Source organism: Coregonus clupeaformis, unplaced genomic scaffold (genome assembly GCF_020615455.1).
Source record: "Coregonus clupeaformis isolate EN_2021a unplaced genomic scaffold, ASM2061545v1 scaf0268, whole genome shotgun sequence".
Taxonomy (NCBI): domain Eukaryota; kingdom Metazoa; phylum Chordata; class Actinopteri; order Salmoniformes; family Salmonidae; genus Coregonus; species Coregonus clupeaformis.
The window spans coordinates 455,179-476,606 of NW_025533723.1; the positions used below are offsets into that span (position 1 = coordinate 455,179).

Consider the following 21,428-nt stretch of genomic DNA (forward strand, 5'->3'; position numbering starts at 1 on the left):
ATGGGACACAGATTAAGATCCCACATTAAAGTCAGAGTTTTTAAACCCATTGTTGTGAAAGGCTGAACATTTGTCCATCAGCCATTTTGTAAGGAATGGAATGGGGGTAGCTGCAGGGCTATGTTTCTAGGTTGCCATGACGTAAGCTACACAGACAACAGAGATGCAATGTGACTGTTACCCCAGGGGTGGTTGAATGGGTGCTTTTACTGTGAGTAAAGTTTGACAGTTGGAAGGTATACGTATTAAAGAGCCTCTCACTCAGTGAAGAGTTAATAATGTTTTGATTGCAGCCTGTAGTTGACCATGAGGGCCGAGTCCATTCGATGTGGCGGTAAACTTCCGCTTTTTGTTTATGTTTAATCCAGAGAGCAGGCCGCCCGCCTAGGCTAACCATTGTTGTTGTCGAGCTGTAGTCTATAATAACAAACCATGTTTAAGCTATCAATAGAACCATATATTATTTGTTAAAATGAGAGTACCAGACTGTACTAGACACTGTTAGCAAGTTTGAGTATTTCAGCAGTATATAGGCTGAGTTCACTTTGCTTTGTGCATCAGGCGGGGGAGGACTAGTCTGTGCTCAATGATGCATTTTTGAAAAGAGGAAAGGGAGGACAACTAAGATAGTTCTTCATATAGCAGGACAGCCATTTAGCGTACTTGGCCTATATTCAGAGTAAAGGGCAACACCAGATGGGTTTATGATGTTGATATGGGCTTTGGCAACACTAAGTCTACGTGAGCAGGACACCCTTTCTAATCAATTAAAGGGTCTCTATACTTCCTTGGCTTGTTGGGTGTAACTGTAAAGTTATGAGAGGAGAAAATGTTACATAGCCCTCATACAGTAAAGAAGATTGTAATTCAATCAACTGTGATTTCTTTATCTATCACTTATTGGAAGAAGAAAAAAAATGTTTATTATTAATGGTCATAGTAATTCTGAAGACAGCTGTGGCTCGCTGTATGAATGGTCTTGCTGTGCGATTGGCTGTGTTGGTCACGTGGTTCTTCTTCAGCAGGCGCTTCAAATCTTCCGCGGGAAAAATGTCGCTTTTCTTTTTTTCTGCATCCCCCACCCGAAATAAATAATATCTCATTGGCTACCTGTCATGACCCATGCCTCTATGATGCACTTGATTGGTTCGTAGACGACCCTAACTCTCCCCATTTTCCTGCCAGACAAAGGGTAAAAAAAGGGAACCGCCTCTGATTGGACGTGCAGGATGTAACGACGTATTTGATTGGACGTACAGGATGTAACGACGCATCTGATTGGCCGAAATGATTGCCGCTCGGGAGTTTCTATTTTGAACCTAAATAGAGGCAGCTGCATTTTCTTTCTCAGAACTCGAGTCGGTCTGTCAGGGAGAGTACATTGCAATGCAGCTCTCTGACAGTATATAATAATATATACTTCCAGACAAGATTGTTATCGATTTTCTTTTGTTTTTGCAAGACGGGGTCTGCAAACAGCGTGCCATGGTTACTTTTGCCTTCATTGCTCTTCACATTAATTCTGCAAATTCCTAAGTTGGGTGCTAGCTAACGCGTAACAGTAGTTGTTCCCTTGATCTTTCGATTGGTCTACGTTCAAGGATTTTTGGCGCTCAGAACAGATATCAAAATAGATTTTTGAGCAAGCTTGTAAGAATGGATTTTAAAAACGTTACAAGCGATTTCAGCTCTATCGCCGCTAACTTGGTCAACAGGCCCGACAGAATCCCCGGGCTTTCCTCGCTGTCGCTGCCCGATAATCTCTTCTCTCCTGGACCAACAACTGTACTGTCACCCGTCACTAATCTGGCCCTAAACATGAACAATCTAGCTGGTCTTGGAAGGTAAGAGTATCATAAAAACGTGTGTTGCTATGTTGGCTAGCTGGCTATGTTTCCATACTAGCTAACTGGGTGTGAACTGAACGATAATCTTGGTTGGGTTCGCCATGAGCTAGCTAACGTTGGGCTAGTTTTCTGGATAATATGACCCAAAAATTTAGCTACCCTAGCTATATCAGCTAGCTAGTTAGCTTGCTAACTTGGCTAGCTAACCACTTGTTTGTTTCAAGCCAATGAAAATGGCCAACTTGCTGAATGTTAGCAAAGTGTGTCTGATTGTGTACCCCATTGCTTTACAGCCAACAATGTGATACTCCCAAGAGGAAACAACATGTGCCCCTTCTGAAGATTCCCTCCTTCGCCTCCGACTGCTCGTCTGATGCTGGTAAGACAACATAATAAGATGGCTGCAAATGTTTAACCCCAAAAAGTGTAAATAAGATGGCGACAATAGGAGCACCAGCTTCCTACTTCAACTAGTTATTCGTTTTCTGTTCATCCCATATAGGCCTTATATTTTGTCATGTCCTCTGTTTTTAGTTCCACTCTTCTTTTTACTTGTGCAGTTTGACCACCTTGAAAGCATGAGGGACATGGTGCCAGTACAGGACACGATAGGATTGAAATGTTATGAACGGGACAGGCAAAAAGCCTAACTGTACAGGATTGGATATTTACTCCCGTGGCACCCTTTTTAGTTTAGGCGTGTGTGTAAATGTGTTCAGAATTTGCATTGTTACTATTTTAACTGTTACAACTGTGCAATGAACTAACGGCTAACTGAGACTCGTTTCTACATCTTCCTCCAGGTCTTGGTATGGATTCCCCCAGCCCCATAGAACCCATGGATGTTGAGGAGAGGTAAGTGATAGTCTTGTCTGTCCCAATCAGTCTCTCTGTGGTAGCATTGCGTCCCCCCCTCTTGCCTTTCCTTCCTCCCTACTATTCCTCCACCCCCCACCCTCTCCTCCACCCCCCCACCCTCTCCTCCACCCCCCCCTCTTATTCTCCTCCACCCCCCCTCTTATTCTCCTCCACCCCCCTCATATTCCAACTGAACACGGCTGGCTAGTCCATCTCATCAGTTGTGCTTACTGTCATTGTGTCGTTGGTAAAGCTTCATTGTGCCGTTGGTAAAGCTCCATAGCTTGATGCTTCGTTCATTTTCATTAAGCAGATAAGATGATTATAGGGCAACATTCCTTTTGATCACAGGAGTTGAGGCTGATTGAAGATGTTCAATCTACATTCAATTCAACTAATGATTCATTGCACCCCCATAAAGATGCAATACCATTCCTGTTGCCCTGTATTACTGAAGCAAACAGGTGCTGTTATGTAATAGGCCCTATTCCCAATACGTAAGATGGAGTGACAAGAGTTTTCTACTTTTCAATTCACGTTACGTCCTTGCCTTACCCTTCGCGGTGGCTGGCAATGCCACGTTCTTGGTCCGCAGCTCGAATTGACCATAAATATCACAGTAGCCAGTAAGCACTAACTACTCAACAATCCAAGCAACTTTTCTTCTAAAACATATTACAATATTAAATAATGAAACCAAACCATGTTACACTCTTGAATAATGCAACAATCCACAAGCATGTGCAGACAATTAAAATGGGTTATTTTCTCGTCCGTACACATTAACTTAGCTGACAATGCACAGCTAACTCCTGCTAACGAACAACATGCTTCACGATCAAGTAACATTAGCATATCAATAATGAACATCTACCCCTCCCATACTAATATATATATAAAAGTACAGTAACGTTATCATAGTGTCATATTATAATATAGGCCACACAGCTAGGTAACATTAGCTAGCTAAACTAAATAATTTCTGCATCCTCACAAAGGTGCTGGCTGAATGCTGATGTTTAGCTGAACCATAGCTAGATAGGAGCTCTTAGGCTTACGCTAGCTACCGTATTAAAGTTACCTTAGAACAAACCAGGCTTCATTTGCTCAATATACTTTGTCATGAGTTAAAAGCAAATTGCTACAATTTCAGGTAACTCAAAACAAGTGCCAAAAATAAGAAATGTCTTTTACGTTTTTCAGTTGTTTCAAAGACTGCTATGCTATTACAGTTTTTACTGTTGGGACAACAAGACATTTCTGTTTACACTGCCCTGCTTGAAGGGGGCAGCTGTTGGGCGAGTGTCGTGAATTACCCCCGGAAGTAGCAGTCGAGACGTGACAAGTTTACGTTGCTTTATATGTGTAGCCAAGGGTATTTTCGCGAGAAGTCTAGCAAGTGTGAAGACCCTCGTAGATATTTGATCTACCGGACTTTTGAGAAAGGCTTTGTTAGGTAACTTGAGAGCTTTTCTAGAGACATTTTGTCCACAGGACCTGGGCCCTGTCAAAGTTTAGAAACGGCTGCATTTCCCCAAGTGGTTCTTTTAAAGTGTTGTGCTAACACGTTATCTCTGTCATATCGATGCCATTATCTACATAGTTTGTTTCATTATCTGCTCTAGCCTATAATCTGTGGGTAGTCTCTCGCGGGGGTCTCTGTCTCGGCACACTCGGGGTGAATATCCAGACATCTGCCGACGTCTCTGAACACTTGGCTGCAGCATTTGTTCTGAGGCCATTCATTCAGCTCCCGTACAGCTGTTTAATGGCTCACTGCAGTATTTTCGGGGGGGTGGGGGGGTGGGGGGTAACCGGTGTTGGGATTTAATAGTGATAGCCCCCCCTGTTTTTTGGCACACTCATAGCCTGTCTGTCTTATGGTTTGAATGGTAAAGGGGAGGGATCGCCGGTCTCTGTGCCGGAGATATTGAATAGGGGGCACCTCGTACCCCCAAGCCCCCTATAGTCTTTACGAGAACAAACTCAATCACCCTCCCTTCTCCCCATTGAACCAGACACACTCCTCCTGCCCCCCTCAGTTCTCCACTCTGCAAACAAAGGCTCCTTGCAGAATGGCTGAGGGTAGCGTTGTTACTTCAGCAGGCATACGGAAGATTAGCAGACCCCGTCTTCTGTACTCCCCCCCCACTCAGCTCTCCTCTCCTCGCTGCTTATTTAGCATACAGGTGCAGAAAGAGCGAGGAGGGACCACCCTTCTCCTCTAGCACAGGGCTGTAACCGTCCGTCCTCTTCCCCCTCTCTATCTCTCAATAGAGCCAGCAAGGCTCTTTGTCTGTCTCACTAGTTTAGCTACCAACTGTGGTCCTCTGTAGCTCATTTGGTTAATGCATGGCACTTGCAACGCCAGGATAGTGGGTTCGATTGCCGGACCACCCATAAAAAAAAAGTATGCAAGCATTAGCTTCATAAGCTGTTTATTTGATTATTGGCTTTGACTAGTGTGAGAAGACAACATTTGGTGAGAATAATATAATAATAATAATAATATGCCATTTGGCAGACGCTTTTATCCAAAGCGACTTACAGTCATGTGTGCATACATTTTTACCTATGGGTGGTCCCTGGGATCGAACCCACTACCCTGGCGTTTCAAGCGCCATGCTCTGCCAATTGAGCTACAGAGGACCACACAACAATCACAACAGGATACAAAATGAATGCTAGCAGTAGCCTACATTGGGTGTACTATTTTCAATTACAGCATTATTAAATCTGCAGTTATTCTTCTGCTATTTATTCTGTTACCAGTAATATTTACATGTTAATATTATCTTCTGATTATAATTATTCTACCTCATCATTTTAACTAAATACATTTAAATTGAATACATTTAAATTGGTCATTTAGCAGACGCTCTTATCCAGAGTGACTTACAGGAGCAATTTAGGGTTAAGTGCCTTGCTCAAGGGCACATCGACAGATTTTTCACCTAGTCGGCTCGGGGATTAGAACCAGCGACCTTTCGGTTACTGGCACAACGCTCTTAACCACTAAGCTACCTGCCGCCCCAAATGCAATCTATTCGCTTCCAAAATGTAAGTAGGTATACAGTTGAAGTCGGAAGTTTACGTACACTTAGGTTGGAGTCATTTAAAACTCGTTTTTCAAGCACTCCACAAATTTCTTGTTAACAAACAATAGTTTTGGCAAGTCTGTTAGGACATCTACTTTGCTTGACACAAGTAATTTTTCCAACAATTGTTTACAGATTATTTCACTTATAATTTACTGTATCACACTTCCAGTGGGTCAGAAGTTTACATACAATAAGTTGACTGCCTTTTAAACAGCTTGGAAAATTCCAGAAAATTATGTAATGGCTTTAGAAGCTTCTGATAGGCTAATTGACATCATTTGACTCAATTGGAGGTGTACCTGTGGATGTATTTCAAGGCCTACCTTCAAACTCAGTGCCTCTTTGCTTGACATCATGGGAAAATCAAAAGAAATCAGCCAAGACCTCCGGAAAAAAATTGTAGACCTCCACAAGTCTGGTTCATCCTTGGGAGCAATTTCCAAACGCCTGAAGGTACCACGTTCATCTGTACAAACAATAGTACGCAAGTATAAACACCATGGGACCACGCAGCCGTCATACCGCTCAGGAAGGAGACGCGTTCTGTCTCCTAGAGATGAACGTACTTTGGTTTTAAAGTGCAAATCAATCCCAGAACAACAGCAAAGGACCTTGTGAAGATGCTGGAGGAAACGGGTACAAAAGTATCTACAGTGGGGGGAAAAAGTATTTAGTCAGCCACCAATTGTGCAAGTTCTCCCACTTAAAAAGATGAGAGGCCTGTAATTTTCATCATAGGTACATGTCAACTATGACAGACAAATTGAGGGGGAAAAAATCCAGAAAATCACATTGTAGGATTTTTTTTGAATTTATTTGCAAATTATGGTGGAAAATAACTATTTGGTCACCTACAAACAAGCAAGATTTCTGGCTCTCACAGACCTGTAACTTCTTCGTAAAGAGGCTCCTCTGTCCTCCACTCGTTACCTGTATTAATGGCACCTGTTTGAACTTGTTATCAGTATAAAAGACACCTGTCCACAACCTCAAACAGTCACACTCCAAACTCCACTATGGCCAAGACCAAAGAGCTGTCAAAGGACACCAGAAACAAAATTGTAGACCTGCACCAGGCTGGGAAGACTGAATCTGCAATAGGTAAGCAGCTTGGTCTGAAGAAATCAACTGTGGGAGCAATTATTAGGAAATGGAAGACATACAAGACCACTGATAATCTCCCTCGATCTGGGGCTCCACGCAAGATCTCACCCCGTGGGGTCAAAATGATCACAAGAACGTTGAGCAAAATCCCAGAACCACACGGGGGGACCTAGTGAATGACCTGCAGAGAGCTGGGACCAAAGTAACAAAGCCTACCATCAGTAACACACTACGCGCCAGGGACTCAAATCCTGCAGTGCCAGACGTGTCCCCCTGCTTAAGCCAGTACATGTTCAGGCCCGTCTGAAGTTTGCTAGAGTGCATTTGGATGATCCAGAAGAGGATTGGGAGAATGTCATATGGTCAGATGAAACCAAAATAGAACTTTTTGGTAAAAACTCAACTCGTCGTGTTTGGAGGACAAAGAATGCTGAGTTGCATCCAAAGAACACCATACCTACTGTGAAGCATGGGGGTGGAAACATCATGCTTTGGGGCTGTTTTTCTGCAAAGGGACCAGGACGACTGATCCGTGTAAAGGAAATAATTAATGGGGCCATGTATCGTGAGATTTTGAGTGAAAACCTCCTTCCATCAGCAAGGGCATTGAAGATGAAACGTGGCTGGGTCTTTCAGCATGACAATGATCCCAAACACACCGCCCGGGCAACGAAGGAGTGGCTTCGTAAGAAGCATTTCAAGGTCCTGGATTGGCCTAGCCAGTCTCCAGATCTCAACCCCATAGAAAATCTTTGGAGGGAGTTGAAAGTCCGTGTTGCCCAGCAACAGCCCCAAAACATCACTGCTCTAGAGGAGATCTGCATGAAGGAATGGGCCAAAATACCAGCAACAGTGTGAAAACCTTGTGAAGACTTACAGAAAACGTTTGACCTGTGTCATTGCCAACAAAGGGTATATAACAAAGTATTGAGAAACTTTTGTTATTGACCAAATACTTATTTTCCACCATAATTTGCAAATAAATTCATTAAAAATCCTACAATGTGATTTTCTGGATTTTTTTTCCTCATTTTGTCGGTCATAGTTGATGTGTACCTATGATGAAAATTACAGGCCTCATCTTTTTAAGTGGGAGAACTTGCACAATTGGTGGCTGACTAAATACTTTTTTCCCCCCACTATATGTCCTATATCGACATAACCTGAAAGGCCGCTCAGCATGGAAGAAGGCACTGCTCCAAAACCGCCATAAAAAAGCCAGACTACGGTTTGCAACTGCACATGGGGACAAAGATTGTACTTTTTGGAGAAATGTCCTCTGGTCTGATGAAACAACAATATAACTTTTTGGCCATAATGACCATCGTTATGTTTGGAGGAAAAAGGGGGACGCTTGCAAGCCGAAGAACACCATCCCAACCGTGAAGCACGGGGGTGGCAGCATCATGCTGTGGTGGTGCTTTGCTGCAGGAGGGACTGGTGCACTCCACAAAATAGATGGCATCATAAGGAAGGACATTTTATATTGAAGCAACAGCTCAAGACATCAGTCAAAGATAAAGCTTGGTCGCAAATGGGTCTTCCAAATGGACAATGACCCCAAGCATACTTACAAAGTTGTGGCAAAATGGCTTAAGGACAACAAAGTCAAGGTATTGGAGTGGCCATCACAAAGCCCTGACCTCAATCCTATAGAAAATGTGTGGGCAGAACTGAAAAATCGTGTGCGAGCAAGGAGGCCTACAAACCTGACTCAGTTACACCAGCTCTGTCAGGAGGAATGGGCCAAAATTCACCCAACTTATTGTGGGAAGCTTGTGGAAGGCTACCCGAAACGTTTGACCCAAGTTAAACAATTTAAAGGCAATGCTACCAAATACTAATTGAGTGTATGTAAACTTCTGACCCACTGGGAATGTGATGAAAGAAATAAAAGCTGAAATAATTCTCTCTACTATTATTCTGACATTTTCACATTCTTAAAATAAAGTGGTGATCCTAACTGACCTAAGACAGGGAATTTTTACTAGGATTAAATTTCAGGAATTGTGAAAAACTGAGTTTAAATGTACTTGGCTAAGATGTATGTAAACTTCCGACTTCAACTGTATCTAGCTGTCCGATGACACGGAATGGCTTGTCCTGCACTTTGTAAAAACTGGCGAAAGAGTTGAGTCCTCATTCAAAGCAGAGGGCAGTGTGAATACACTTTAAAGAGAACTGAGATGGGTTTCTTTTTAAAGAGGACTATATGTGAACACCCTTAGACTTACCCAGAAAGACTCACAGCTGTAATCAATGCTAACATGTATTTACTCAGGGGGTTGAATACTTGTGTAAATGAGATTTCTGTAGTTTCACCGTGTCATTATGGGGGTTTTGTGTTTAGATGGGTGAGATTTAAAAAAAAATAAAAAAAATCAGGCTGTAACACAACAAAATGTGGAAAAGGTCAAGGGGTTTGAATTCTTTCTGAAGGCAAGATATCTCTTTAAAAAAATCAAAAAAAAAATCATTCGTATGGGTGATTCACAATATATATTTTTAAATCATGTTTTCTCTAAGCTTTGTTGCACAATGTTAAGGTCAATACACTGCATTTCAAACAGTCTGCAATAATCTAATGAATTCAGGGCGTGCGAAATTATACCTAGGCTAACTCTACAACTGTAAGACCCACTAATAATGTAATTATTTTATCAAAATTGTTTAACTTGCTTTTTTTTTTTTTCAGGAATCACTGATCTGGCTTTCAAGCCTGTCCTATGAATTTTTTTTGTTACACATTTGACCAGAACCACATTCACCAATAGTGACCAACTTCTGGTAGCAGACATTTATAGAACATGAACACAGGTCTCATAATCAATCTCTCAAGCATAAAGTCCACGTGCTAGTGAGTAGCCGGCTAATCTTCATATTTAAAGTCTAGCAAACGTAGATCTATTTGCTTGCTAACGAGGTAGAACAGTTGAACTGTTATGAACGCACCCTCCTGTCCGTCTCCCAACTGTTTGAACAACATAACCGGTTCACTTTATTTAGATGTTGAAATCAAGTCGCCTACCTTGGATAAGATGCTTATTTATCAGAATGAGAATGAGTTGCCAATTCCTAATATAAATGAATCATTTTAGGCTCATTGCACATTTTTATAAACCCGACTAGACAGACCGTAAGCTATGATGCAACCCAACTGGCACCCTGTTCCTTATCTACTGTTTTTACCAGGGCCGGAGAATAGGGTGTAATTTGGGACCGCCTACCTAGGTGGGATCTTGCTTGGCTCAGTCACCCCCTCACTGGTTCAGAAGTTTCTCCACTATAATTCTCTCACTGAATGGTTTTGTCTTTTGTTCTCCTGCAGGTTTGAGAAGGCCTTTCTGCAGTCTGGGAGAGTTGGCAATGAGTAAGTCATGTAGCTAGTGCCACCCTCTGCTCTACTCTCTTGGTTTCAAGGAGAAGGACCTGGGTAGTTCAGTGACCTGCAAAACAACCAATAATCAACGGTTTATTTTTTCCCACTCAGCCTAGCTATGTTGCTCTTCGTGGAGTTGTTGGGATCATTAACGCAGAACATCTCATCTCATTTATTGATCTAGTGTGTCCATCCACCGTTCCAACTAGATTCTTCTCTTGACAGTAAAATGCCAATCCGAAGAATCAACTCTCTACCGCTGCTGCTTGGCTCCAGTCCGGCTCTGAAGAGCCGGGACCCAGAGAGCCGGGACCCAGAGAGCCAGCAGCGGCGCTACGGGGCCTTCGGACACTACGGCTCAGTCCAGGATACAGCCTCCTCCTCTGGGCACGGCGGACAGGGCAACAAGGAGAACCGGGAGGAGGGCTTTGAGTTTAAGAAGCCCTCCAAGCCCGCGTCGCGCTGCCGTACGAGGTCCTTCCATAGTGGAGGAGGCCAGAACAAGGACTTTGCCCGTCGGCCCAACTCTGCCCCAGCACTCATGGTGGGTAGTACAGAGAGTGACTGACACACCCCTTAGCCCTTCACACACGTCAACACATTACAGTGGACCAGATGTTGTTGTAGTTGTGAGTGATTTTTTAAAAATGAAAGCTAACCCTTCTTCTCCTCCCTTTCGCCTCTAGCTGTCCCCGCCCTCGTCGCAGCGCCTCAACTCATTGGATGACAGCAGCCCCATGTTTCTGCGCCGCTCCTCCCTGACCTGCTCCCTTAATGAGGATGATGATGATGGTTTCCTTGACGTTCTGGATGACTGTGAAGAGACGGAGTGTGACATGCCCTTGGGGATGGCCAGCCTGCTCACTGCTCCACTAGTGAGGGACTCGGTAGGAGGCATCACCTCTTCTGCTAGTGACGTGGCCGCGTGGCGTTCTGTGGATGTGACACCATCTGTCTTGTCCTTGGTTTTAAAATGTCCAGCAGACTTTTGGTTTCTCTACAGAGCTACATTAGATTTGGTTGCTGCAGATGTCCATAGTTTTTATAATTGCAGACCAATCTCTTCCTAATCTCACCCTCTTCAGATGGTGGTTGGTTGTCGTCCGCGGGGTCTGTTCCGCTCCCCCTCCATGCCCAGTCAGTTGGGCCGCGCCCCCCTGAAGCGTCCCGAGCGTCCCCGGGATGAGAACACGCCTGTCAGGGTGAAGAGGCGACGCAGCCTGGCGGAAACGCACATCACCACCGTAGACCAGGATGACTGCTCTCCCAGAAAGATGGTAGGTACCTGATCAATGTCTCCCCTTACAGTCAACTGGTCCTGGTACTCCCTGCTCAATGTCCTCTCTCTCCTCTCTGTCATTTTGTAACCACACAGAGATCTAACTGTTCCTTCTCTCTCTCTCTGTCTCTCTCTCTCTCTCCTCTTCTCCTCTTCCAAGTCGTTCTGTAACCACACAGAGATTGAGAAGCTGCTGGACACTAGTGAGTCTGACCAGGACAAGGAGCTGATTGGAGATTTCACCAAACCTTTTGTCCTATCCACCGTGGAGGGCAAACATCAGGACCTGAAATACATCACTCCTGAGATGGTGAGATACAGCATGCGTCTCAAATGGCCCCCGATTATTCCCTATTTAGTGCACTGCTTTTGACCAAGGCCCCCAGTCTTCTCTCCTCACAACCTCCAGCCTGCCAAGCCCCTTCAGTTTATTTGACTAGTAAACACTCCTTGAACTAACGTTTATAAGGCCTCTAGCAATATATCGTACGGTAGTCAAATATTAGGGAAGTTCTATCCTAGTCGAACAAGAAGTTAATCAAACATTGATCCAATAGAGGTTCTAGCTGCGTTGTTTTAGTAGCTAAACTGGGATGATGAGCCCAAAGGTAACCACACCGACATTGCCTTCCTCTTACCAACGCATTTTGCTTCCGTCTGTAATTCTTGGGGCTTTTGCTACACAGCGTTCTAGTAGATTGTTCTAGAACCATTACTTGGTCAACAGTAACAGCCTATGCATTATGTGGAATCCTGCTATGAAAGAATCTGCCTGTCTCTGTTTGGCTGTCGGCTGCGGACTCTCCCTCCCTCCCTCTCCCCACTGTGACACGGAGGAGGGAGAGATGCATTCTGAGAAGCACAAGCATCTGACCATTGCTCAAAATGCTATTGTGGTAAAAAGACATCTTTCAATGAACTACTGTTGTAGTTAGTCTCCGCTCTGAGAGTGTGTCATGGCGAGCTTTCTGAGAGTGTATAACGGCGCGCTTTCTGAGAGTGTGTCATGGCGAGCTTTCTGAGAGTGTGTCATGGCGAGCTTTCTGAGAGTGTGTCATGGCGAGCTTTCTGAGAGTGTCATTTATTTCTCACCAGTTAATATTGAGTTCTTGGCACCAGGAACTGCGAGGCCATGCAATCGTGGGTATATACAGGAGGACAGGAGGGGACTGAGGACGCACCCTTGTGGGGCTCCTGTGTTGAGGGTCAGTGTGGAGGTGGTAATGTTGCCTACCTTCACCGTCTGGGGCTGGTCCGTCAGGAAGTCCAGGACCCAGTTGCACAGGGAGGAGTTCAGGGCAGAGAGCTTAGAGGGCACTATGGTATTGAAGGCCGAGCTGTAGTCCGTGAACAGCATCCTCACATATGCATTCCTCTTGTCCAGGTGGGTAAGGGCAGTGTGCAGTGTAATGGCGATTGCGTCGTCCGTGGATCTGTCGGGGCGGTAGGTGAATTGGAGAGGGTCGAGCGTGTCGGGGCGGGAGGCGAATTGGAGAGGGTCGAGCGTGTCGGGGCGGGAGGTGAATTGGAGAGGGTCGAGCGTGTCGGGCGGGAGGTGAATTGGAGAGGGTCGAGCGTGTCGGGGCGGGAGGCGGGTGGAGAGGGTCGAGCGTGTCGGGGCGGGGAGGTGGATTGGAGAGGGTCGAGCGTGTCGGGCGGGAGGTGAATTGGAGAGGGTCGAGCGTGTCGGGGCGGGAGGCGAATTGGAGAGGGTCGAGCGTGTCGGGCGGGAGGCGAGTGGAGAGGGTCGAGCGTGTCGGGCGGGAGGTGAATTGGAGAGGGTCGAGCGTGTCGGGCGGGAGGTGAATTGGAGAGGGTCGAGCGTGTCGGGGCGGGAGGCGAATTGGAGAGGGTCGAGCGTGTCGGGGCGGGAGGTGAATTGGAGAGGGTCGGGCGGGAGGTGAATTGGAGAGGGTCGAGCGTGTCGGGGCGGGAGGCGAATTGGAGAGGGTCGGGCGGGAGGTGAATTGGAGAGGGTCGAGCGTGTCGGGCGGTAGGTGAATTGGAGAGGATGGAGCGTGTCGGGGAGGGAGGAGGTGATATAGTCTTTGACTAGCCTCTCGAAGCACTTCCTGATGACAGAAGTGAGTGCTACTAGTCGGTAGTAGTTCAGTTACGTTCCCTTTCTTGGGCAGGGGGATGATGGCGGACATCTTGAAGCAGGTGGGGATAGAGGCCTGAGCTAGGGAGAGATTGAACATGTCAGAACACAACAGCCAGCTGGTCTGCACATGCTCTGAGGGCACGGCTAGGGATGCCGTCTGGGCCGGAATCCTTGCGAGGGTTAAAACGTTTAAATGACTTCCATACGTCCTCCGTGGAGACTGTGAGTGTAGCCACGTTGTCTCCTCGGCAGCTAAGGGTCACTGTGCTGACTCTTGAGAAAAAGCTGTTTAACTCAGCCGGTAGGGCGGCGTAGGTGTCCATGACATTGCTGGCTTTCTTTTTGTAGTCTGTGATCGTCAGGAGCTTCTACCACATACGCCTTGTGTCCGACCCCTGAATTCCTCCTCCTCGTTGTCTCTATACTTGTGTTCCACCATCTTGATCAATCTGTGTAGGTCGTATTTGTACTGTTTAACCAAACTATTATCCCCGGTCACCCTGCCGTGTTTATAAGCAGCATCTTTCTCCTTCAGTTTTCAGACAAGGCTGCTATCAATCCACTGTTTGTGATTCGGATTAGTTTTGAAAAGACACCATCGGTATCAGGTCATCTATGCATTTTTTAAAATTAATTCGATGACTGAGTCAGCTGGAACATATATTCCAGTCCACATGATCAAAAGTCTTGGAGCATGGATTCTGATTGGTCAGACAAGCGTTGTACAGACCTGACCACCAGAACATCCCTCTTGAGACTGTTTGTAGGCGGGGGGAGCAAAATGGAGTCATGGTCAGATTTGCCGAAAGGGAGATGGCCTTCTATCCGTGTCAGTGTCCCCTGTAGCTCAGTTGGTAAAGCTTGGCGCTTGCAACGCCAGGGTTGTGGGTTCGTTTCCCACGGGGGGGCCAGTATAAAAATGTATGCACTCACTAACTGTAAGTCGCTCTGGATAAGAGCGTCTGCTAAATGACTAAAATGTAAAAATGTCCAGCATAAAACCTCTGCGTTGGACAGTCTGTGTGTTTTTATAGTAATTCGGGAGCACGGTTCTCAAATTACTTTTGTTAAAGTCCCCCGCGACAATGAACGGTCTCCAGTTTGTTCAGGGTCCAATGAAGATCTTTTGAGAGCATTTTTGGTGTCTGCTTGGGGCGGGATGTGCAAAGCCGTGGCGATATTCGATTGGTTATGCCACGTGTTCCAAACTGCATCAGACGTGGCGATAATCGATTGGTTATGCCACGTGTTCCAAACTGCATCAGACGTGGCGATATTCGATTGGTTATGCCACGTGTTCCAAACTGTATCAGACGTGGCGATAATCGATTGGTTATGCCACGTGTTCCAAACTGCATCGGACGTGGCGATAATCGATTGGTTATGCCACGTGTTCCAAACTGTATCGGGCGTGGCGATAATCGATTGGTTATGCCACGTGTTCCAAACTGTATCAGACGTGGCGATAATCGATTGGTTATGCCACGTGTTCCAAACTGTATCAGACGTGGCGATAATCGATTGGTTATGCCACGTGTTCCAAACTGCATCAGACGTGGCGATAATCGATTGGTTATGCCACGTGTTCCAAACTGTATCGGACGTGGCGATAATCGATTGGTTATGCCACGTGTTCCAAACTGTATCGGACGTGGCGATAATCGATTGGTTATGCCACGTGTTCCAAACTGTATCGGACGTGGCGATAATCGATTGGTTATGCCACGTGTTCCAAACTGTATCGGACGTGGCGATAATCGATTGGTTATGCCACGTGTTCCAAACTGTATCAGACGTGTGTGTGGACTATTCAGAAGGAGGGTGGGTGCGAAGAGGCATCTAAAAAAAAAAAAAAAAAGAATATATCCATCACATAGCAGTACGTTATTTTTTTGTTTCCACGAGTGCGTTTACTGCCAACTGGGCCCAGGTCGTTGCTGCCCCCATGGGGGGCCAGTATAAAAAAAATAAATAAATAAATAATGTATTCACTAACTGTAAGTCGCTCTCGATAAGAGCGTCTGCTAAATGACTTAAATGTAAATGAGAATGTGTTCTCAGTCAACTTACCTGGTAAAATAAATCAAAAATAAATAAACTGGGGACATGGGCTAGGAACCCTGTGAGGTGAGTTGGATATACCAATTGCCAGAATAGCCAGCAAAGTTGTTCAATGGGATCCCTCCATTGGTGGAGCCAAAACCAGATTACGGGAGACATGGACATTTTAATAAAATAGTCAATAGGCCAATATGCACAGATGTCAGCAAATTCTCTGAAGAGACAAGATCTCTAATTCTGGATCCTATTTTGACCGTTTGCACATCAAAATATAAATCATGCATTTCCTGGATATGTTAGATGAAATGGCTGAATTTTGTTTTATCATAGGCTACCATCTCAGTTGTCCTACATGGCACTGGAAAAAACTGTCTAGAGCCCAGCCACTAATGTCAACTAACTGTCCATTCACTTTTTTTTTAATCGTATTTGTTATCGCACAAAATAGTTAAATTGATGGCGATATGAGTGTTTGTCCATATGGGCCTGCTCTAAGTGTTGTATTGTAGTTAAGGATGACCAGAACCTGGGACTAACCCGTCTGTTCCCCAGATGGTGTCAGCTCTGAGCGGTCAGCTGGACCATCTTGTGGAGAGGATCATGGTGATTGACTGTCGCTACCCGTATGAGTTTGACGGGGGTCACATCAAAGGAGCCCTGAACCTCCACCAGGAGGAACAGATTGAGGAGTACCTCCTGCGCAGCCCCATTGCCCCCCTCTCCCCCGACCGCAGGGTCCTCCTCGTCTTCCACTGTGAGTTCTCCTCCGAGCGGGGTCCCAGGATGTGTCGATTCGTACGCGAGAGGGACAGGACGATGAACCAGTACCCTAACCTGCACTACCCAGAACTCTACATCCTCAAGGGGGGCTACAAAGAGTTCTTCCCTCACTTCCAGGTAAAACACAATCCACAATCATACATTTTGATGGCCTTATCAATAAATAATCAAAAGTGAATTCATTGAAATGGTCATTTTAATATTTTTAACAAAAGCCATTCAGTTAGGATACAGAGTTTGGCTGCTAGACATTTATTTACTCACAATGCATTAGTGGAGATCCCTTTACTAGTGTGGATCTAACCTATTAGAGTGGTTGTAACTGGTCTCTCTCTCTGTGTGTCTGTTAGATAGTGGTTGCAACTGGTCTCTCTCTGTGTCTGTTAGATAGTGGTTGCAACTGGTCTCTCTCTGTGTCTGTTAGATAGTGGTTGCAACTGGTCTCTCTCTGTGTGTCTGTCAGATAGTGGTTGCAACTGGTTCTCTCTCTGTGTCTGTTAGATAGTGGTTGCAACTGGTTCTCTCTCTGTGTCTGTTAGATAGTGGTTGCAACTGGTCTCTCTCTCTGTGTGTCTGTTAGATAGTGGTTGTAACTGGTCTCTCTCTGTGTGTCTGTTAGATAGTGGTTGCAACTGGTCTCTCTCTGTGTGTCTGTTAGATAGTGGTTGCAACTGGTCTCTCTGTGTCTGTTAGATAGTGGTTGCAACTGGTCTCTCTCTGTGTGTCTGTTAGATAGTGGTTGCAACTGGTCTCTCTCTCTGTGTGTCTGTTAGATAGTGGTTGCAACTGGTCTCTCTGTGTCTGTTAGATGGTGGTTGTAACTGGTCTCTCTCTGTGTGTCTGTTAGATAGTGGTTGCAACTGGTCTCTCTGTGTCTGTTAGATAGTGGTTGTAACTGGTCTCTCTCTGTGTGTCTGTTAGATAGTGGTTGCAACTGGTCTCTCTCTCTGTGTGTCTGTTAGATAGTGGTTGCAACTGGTCTCTCTGTGTCTGTTAGATGGTGGTTGTAACTGGTCTCTCTCTGTGTGTCTGTTAGATAGTGGTTGTAACTGGTCTCTTTCTGTGTGTCTGTTAGATAGTGGTTGCAACTGGTCTCTCTCTGTGTGTCTGTTAGATAGTGGTTGCAACTGGTCTCTCTGTGTGTCTGTTAGATAGTGGTTGCAACTGGTCTCTCTCTCTGTGTGTCTGTTAGATAGTGGTTGCAACTGGTCTCTCTCTCTGTGTGTCTGTTAGATAGTGGTTGCAACTGGTCTCTCTCTCTGTGTGTCTGTTAGATAGTGGTTGCAACTGGTCTCTCTCTCTGTGTGTCTGTTAGATAGTGGTTGCAACTGGTCTCTCTCTCTGTGTCTGTTAGATAGTGGTTGCAACTGGTCTCTCTCTGTGTGTCTGTTAGATAGTGGTTGCAACTGGTCTCTCTGTGTGTCTGTTAGATAGTGGTTGCAACTGGTCTCTCTGTGTCTGTTAGATAGTGGTTGCAACTGGTCTCTCTCTCTGTGTGTCTGTTAGATAGTGGTTGCAACTGGTCTCTCTCTGTGTGTCTGTTAGATAGTGGTTGCAACTGGTCTCTCTCTCTGTGTCTGTTAGATAGTGGTTGCAACTGGTCTCTCTCTCTCTGTGTCTGTTAGATAGTGGTTGCAACTGGTCTCTCTGTGTCTGTTAGATAGTGGTTGCAACTGGTCTCTCTCTCTGTGTGTCTGTTAGATAGTGGCTGTAACTGGTCTCTCTCTGTCTCTGTGTGTGTAGATGCAGTGTGAGCCCCAGGGGTACCGATCCATGAACCACCAGGACTTTAAAGAGGACTTGAGAAAGTTCCGACTGAAGAGCAGGACCTGGGCCGGGGAGCGCAGCAAGAGAGAGCTGTACAGCAGGCTGAAGAAGCTATGATACCCCCCTACCCCCTACCATACTGCCCCCCTACCATACTGCCCCCTACCATACTGCCCCCTACCATACTAACCCCCTACCATACTGCCCCTAACCCTACCATACTGCCCCTATACTGCCCCCTACCATACTGCCCCCTGCCATACTGCCCCCTACCATACTGCCCCCTACCATACTGCCCCCTACCATACTGCTCCCCTACCATACCTACCCCTCTACCATGCTACCCTAACCCTACCATACTGCCCCCTAGCCCCTACCATACTGCCCCCCTAACCCCTACCATACTGCCCCCTGCCATACGCCCTGCCATGCTGCCCCCTACCATGCTGCCCCCCTGCCATGCTGCCCTTACCATACTGCCCCCTACCATGCTGCCCTACCATACTGCCCCCTACCATAGCCCTAACCTGCCCCACAGCCCCTACCTGCCATCCCTGCCCCCTGCCATACTGCCCCCCTACCATGCCTGCCCCTAACCCTACCATGCCTTCCCCGCCTACCCCCTAACCTGCTTGCCTTTACATACTGCCCCCTAGCCCTACCATCGCCCCCTACCATACGCCCCCTACCATACTACCCCCTCCAATCCCTGCCATGCCCTACCCTGCTACCCCCTGCCATCTGCCCCCTACCATATGCCCCCCTACCATACTGCCCCCTACCATGCTGCCCCTGCCATACTGCCCCCCTACCAGTACTGCCCCCTACCATACTGCCCCTACCATGCTGCCCCCTGCCATACTGCCCCCTACCATGCCGCCCCCTCCCCCTACCATGCTGCCCCCCTCACTGCTGCCCCTACCCCTACCATACTACCCCCACCATCTGCCCCCCTGCCATACTACCCCCCACCATACTGCCCCCCTACCATGCCTTTCCATACTGCCCCCCTACCATGCGCCCTCCCATGCCCCCTACCATACTGCCCCCTAACCCTACCATACTGCCCCCTACTCCCCCTGCCATACTGCCCCCCTACCATCTGCCCCTACCATACTGCCCCCTGCCATGCTGCCCCCTACCCTGCCATGCCTGCCCCCCTACCATACTGCCCCCTGCCCCTACCATACTGCCCCCTGCCCCCTGCCATGCCTCTACCCCTGCCATGCCCGCCCTGCCCCCTACCATGCCCTCCCTATACCCTGCTGTCGCCTACCCCTGCCATACTACCTACCATGCTTCCCCTACCATACTGCTCCCCTACCATGCTGCCCCCTACCCCCTACCATACTGCCCCCCCTACCATACTGCCCCCCTACCTGCCCCTACCCCTACCATACTGCCCCCTACCTCCTGCCATACTGCCCCCTCCCATGCTGCCCCCTACCATACTGCCCCTACCCCCTGCCATGCTGCCCCCTGCCCCCTGCCATACTGCCTACCCCTACCCCCTACTATACTGCCCCCCTGCCATGCTGCCCACCCTACCATACTGCCCACCTGCCATGCCCCCCTACCATACTGCCCCCTGCCCTGCCACCCCCCTACCATACTGCCCCCTCCCCTACCATACTGCCCCCTAACCCTACCATACTGCCCCCTACCATCTGCCCCCCTGCCATACCTGCCCCCTTACTGCCCCTACCATGCTGCCCCCTGCAACCCTACCACCCCCTGCCCCCTACCATGCTGCCCTACCGCCCTGCCATATGCCCCCTAACCCCTACCATACTGCCCCCTGCCCCTACCATGCCTTTCTGCCGCCCCTACCCCTGCCATGCTGCCCCTCTGCCCCCCTACCTGCTGCCCTACCCCTGCCATGCTGCCCCCCTACCCCTACCATGCCCTGCCCCCTGCCATCTGCCCCCTGCCATGCCTCTCTACCATGCTGCCCCCTTCCCCTGCCATGCCTGCCCCTGCCATACTGCCCCCTGCCCCCTGCCATGCCCTGCCATGCTGCCCCCCTGCCCCCTGCCATGCTGCCCCCCTGCCCCCTACCATCCCCCTGACCCCCTACCATACTGCCTTAACCCTACCATACTCCCCTACCACCTTTACTCCTCTGCCCCTCCCCCTACCATACTGCTCCCCCCTACCATACTGCCCCCCTCCTCCCCCCTGCCATGCCTTTCTACCCTACCATGCCCCCCCCTACCATGCTGCCCCCTACCATGCCTAGCCCCCCTACCCCCTACCATACTGCCCCCTGCCCCCCTGCCATGCTGCCCCTCCCTCCCTACCATACTGCCCCCTACCCCCTGCCATACTGCTTCCCCCTACCCCCTACCATGCCTGCCCACCATCCCCTACCATGCTGCCCCCTACCCTCTACCCTACTGCCTGCCCTGCCCCCTGCCATGCTGCCCTAACCCCCTACCATGCTGCCCCTATCCCCTACCATGCCTTTCCCTACCCCCTGCCATGCCTGCCCCCCTACCATGCTGCCCCCTATCCCTACCATACTGCCCCTGCCATACTGCCCTCTACCCCTACCATACTGCCCCCTACCCCCTGCCATGCCTGCCCCCCTGCCATACCCTTTCCCCCTACCATACCTTCCCCCTGACCCCCTACCATACTGCCCCCCTATCCCCCTACCATGCCTTTGCCTACCATACTGCCCCTCCCCCTACCATGCTGCCCCCCTGCCATACTGCCCCCTACCTTTCCCTGCGCCTGCCCTAACCCCTACCATGCCCCCTACCCCCTACCATACTGCCTCCTCCATGCCCCCTACCATACTGCCCCCTACCATCTGCTCCCCCTACCATGCTGCCCCTACCATACTGCCCCCTGCCCCTACCATACTGCCCTACCCTGCCCCCTGCCATGCCTTTCTACCGTACTGCCCCTACCATACTGCTCCCCTACCATGCTGCCCCCTACCATACTGCCCTACCATACTGCTCCCTGCCATGCCTGCTCCCCTGCCATGCTGCCCCCTAACCCTACCATGCTCCCCTACCATGCCTGCCCCTACCATGCCTTCCCTACCATGCTGCCCCTACCATACTGCCCCCTACCTGCCCCCTGCCATCCCTGCCCCCTACCATACTGCCCCCTAGCCCCTACCATACTGCCCCCTACC

General features: G+C 48.2%; 1 protein-coding gene across 1 annotated transcript; it reads left to right on the top strand.

Moving 5' to 3' along the window:
- The first annotated feature begins 1,367 nt into the window (after window positions 1–1,367).
- cdc25b (cell division cycle 25B) lies at window positions 1,368–18,460 on the top strand. Its single transcript, XM_041854432.2, has 10 exons — window positions 1,368–1,844; window positions 2,141–2,226; window positions 2,651–2,702; window positions 10,239–10,280; window positions 10,515–10,833; window positions 10,976–11,176; window positions 11,375–11,566; window positions 11,729–11,878; window positions 16,286–16,630; window positions 18,257–18,460. Exons 1-10 carry the CDS (start codon window positions 1,657–1,659, stop codon window positions 18,395–18,397), a joined length of 1,716 nt encoding a protein of 571 aa, XP_041710366.1. The 5' UTR covers window positions 1,368–1,656; the 3' UTR covers window positions 18,398–18,460.
- The last annotated feature ends 2,968 nt before the right edge of the window (window positions 18,461–21,428 follow it).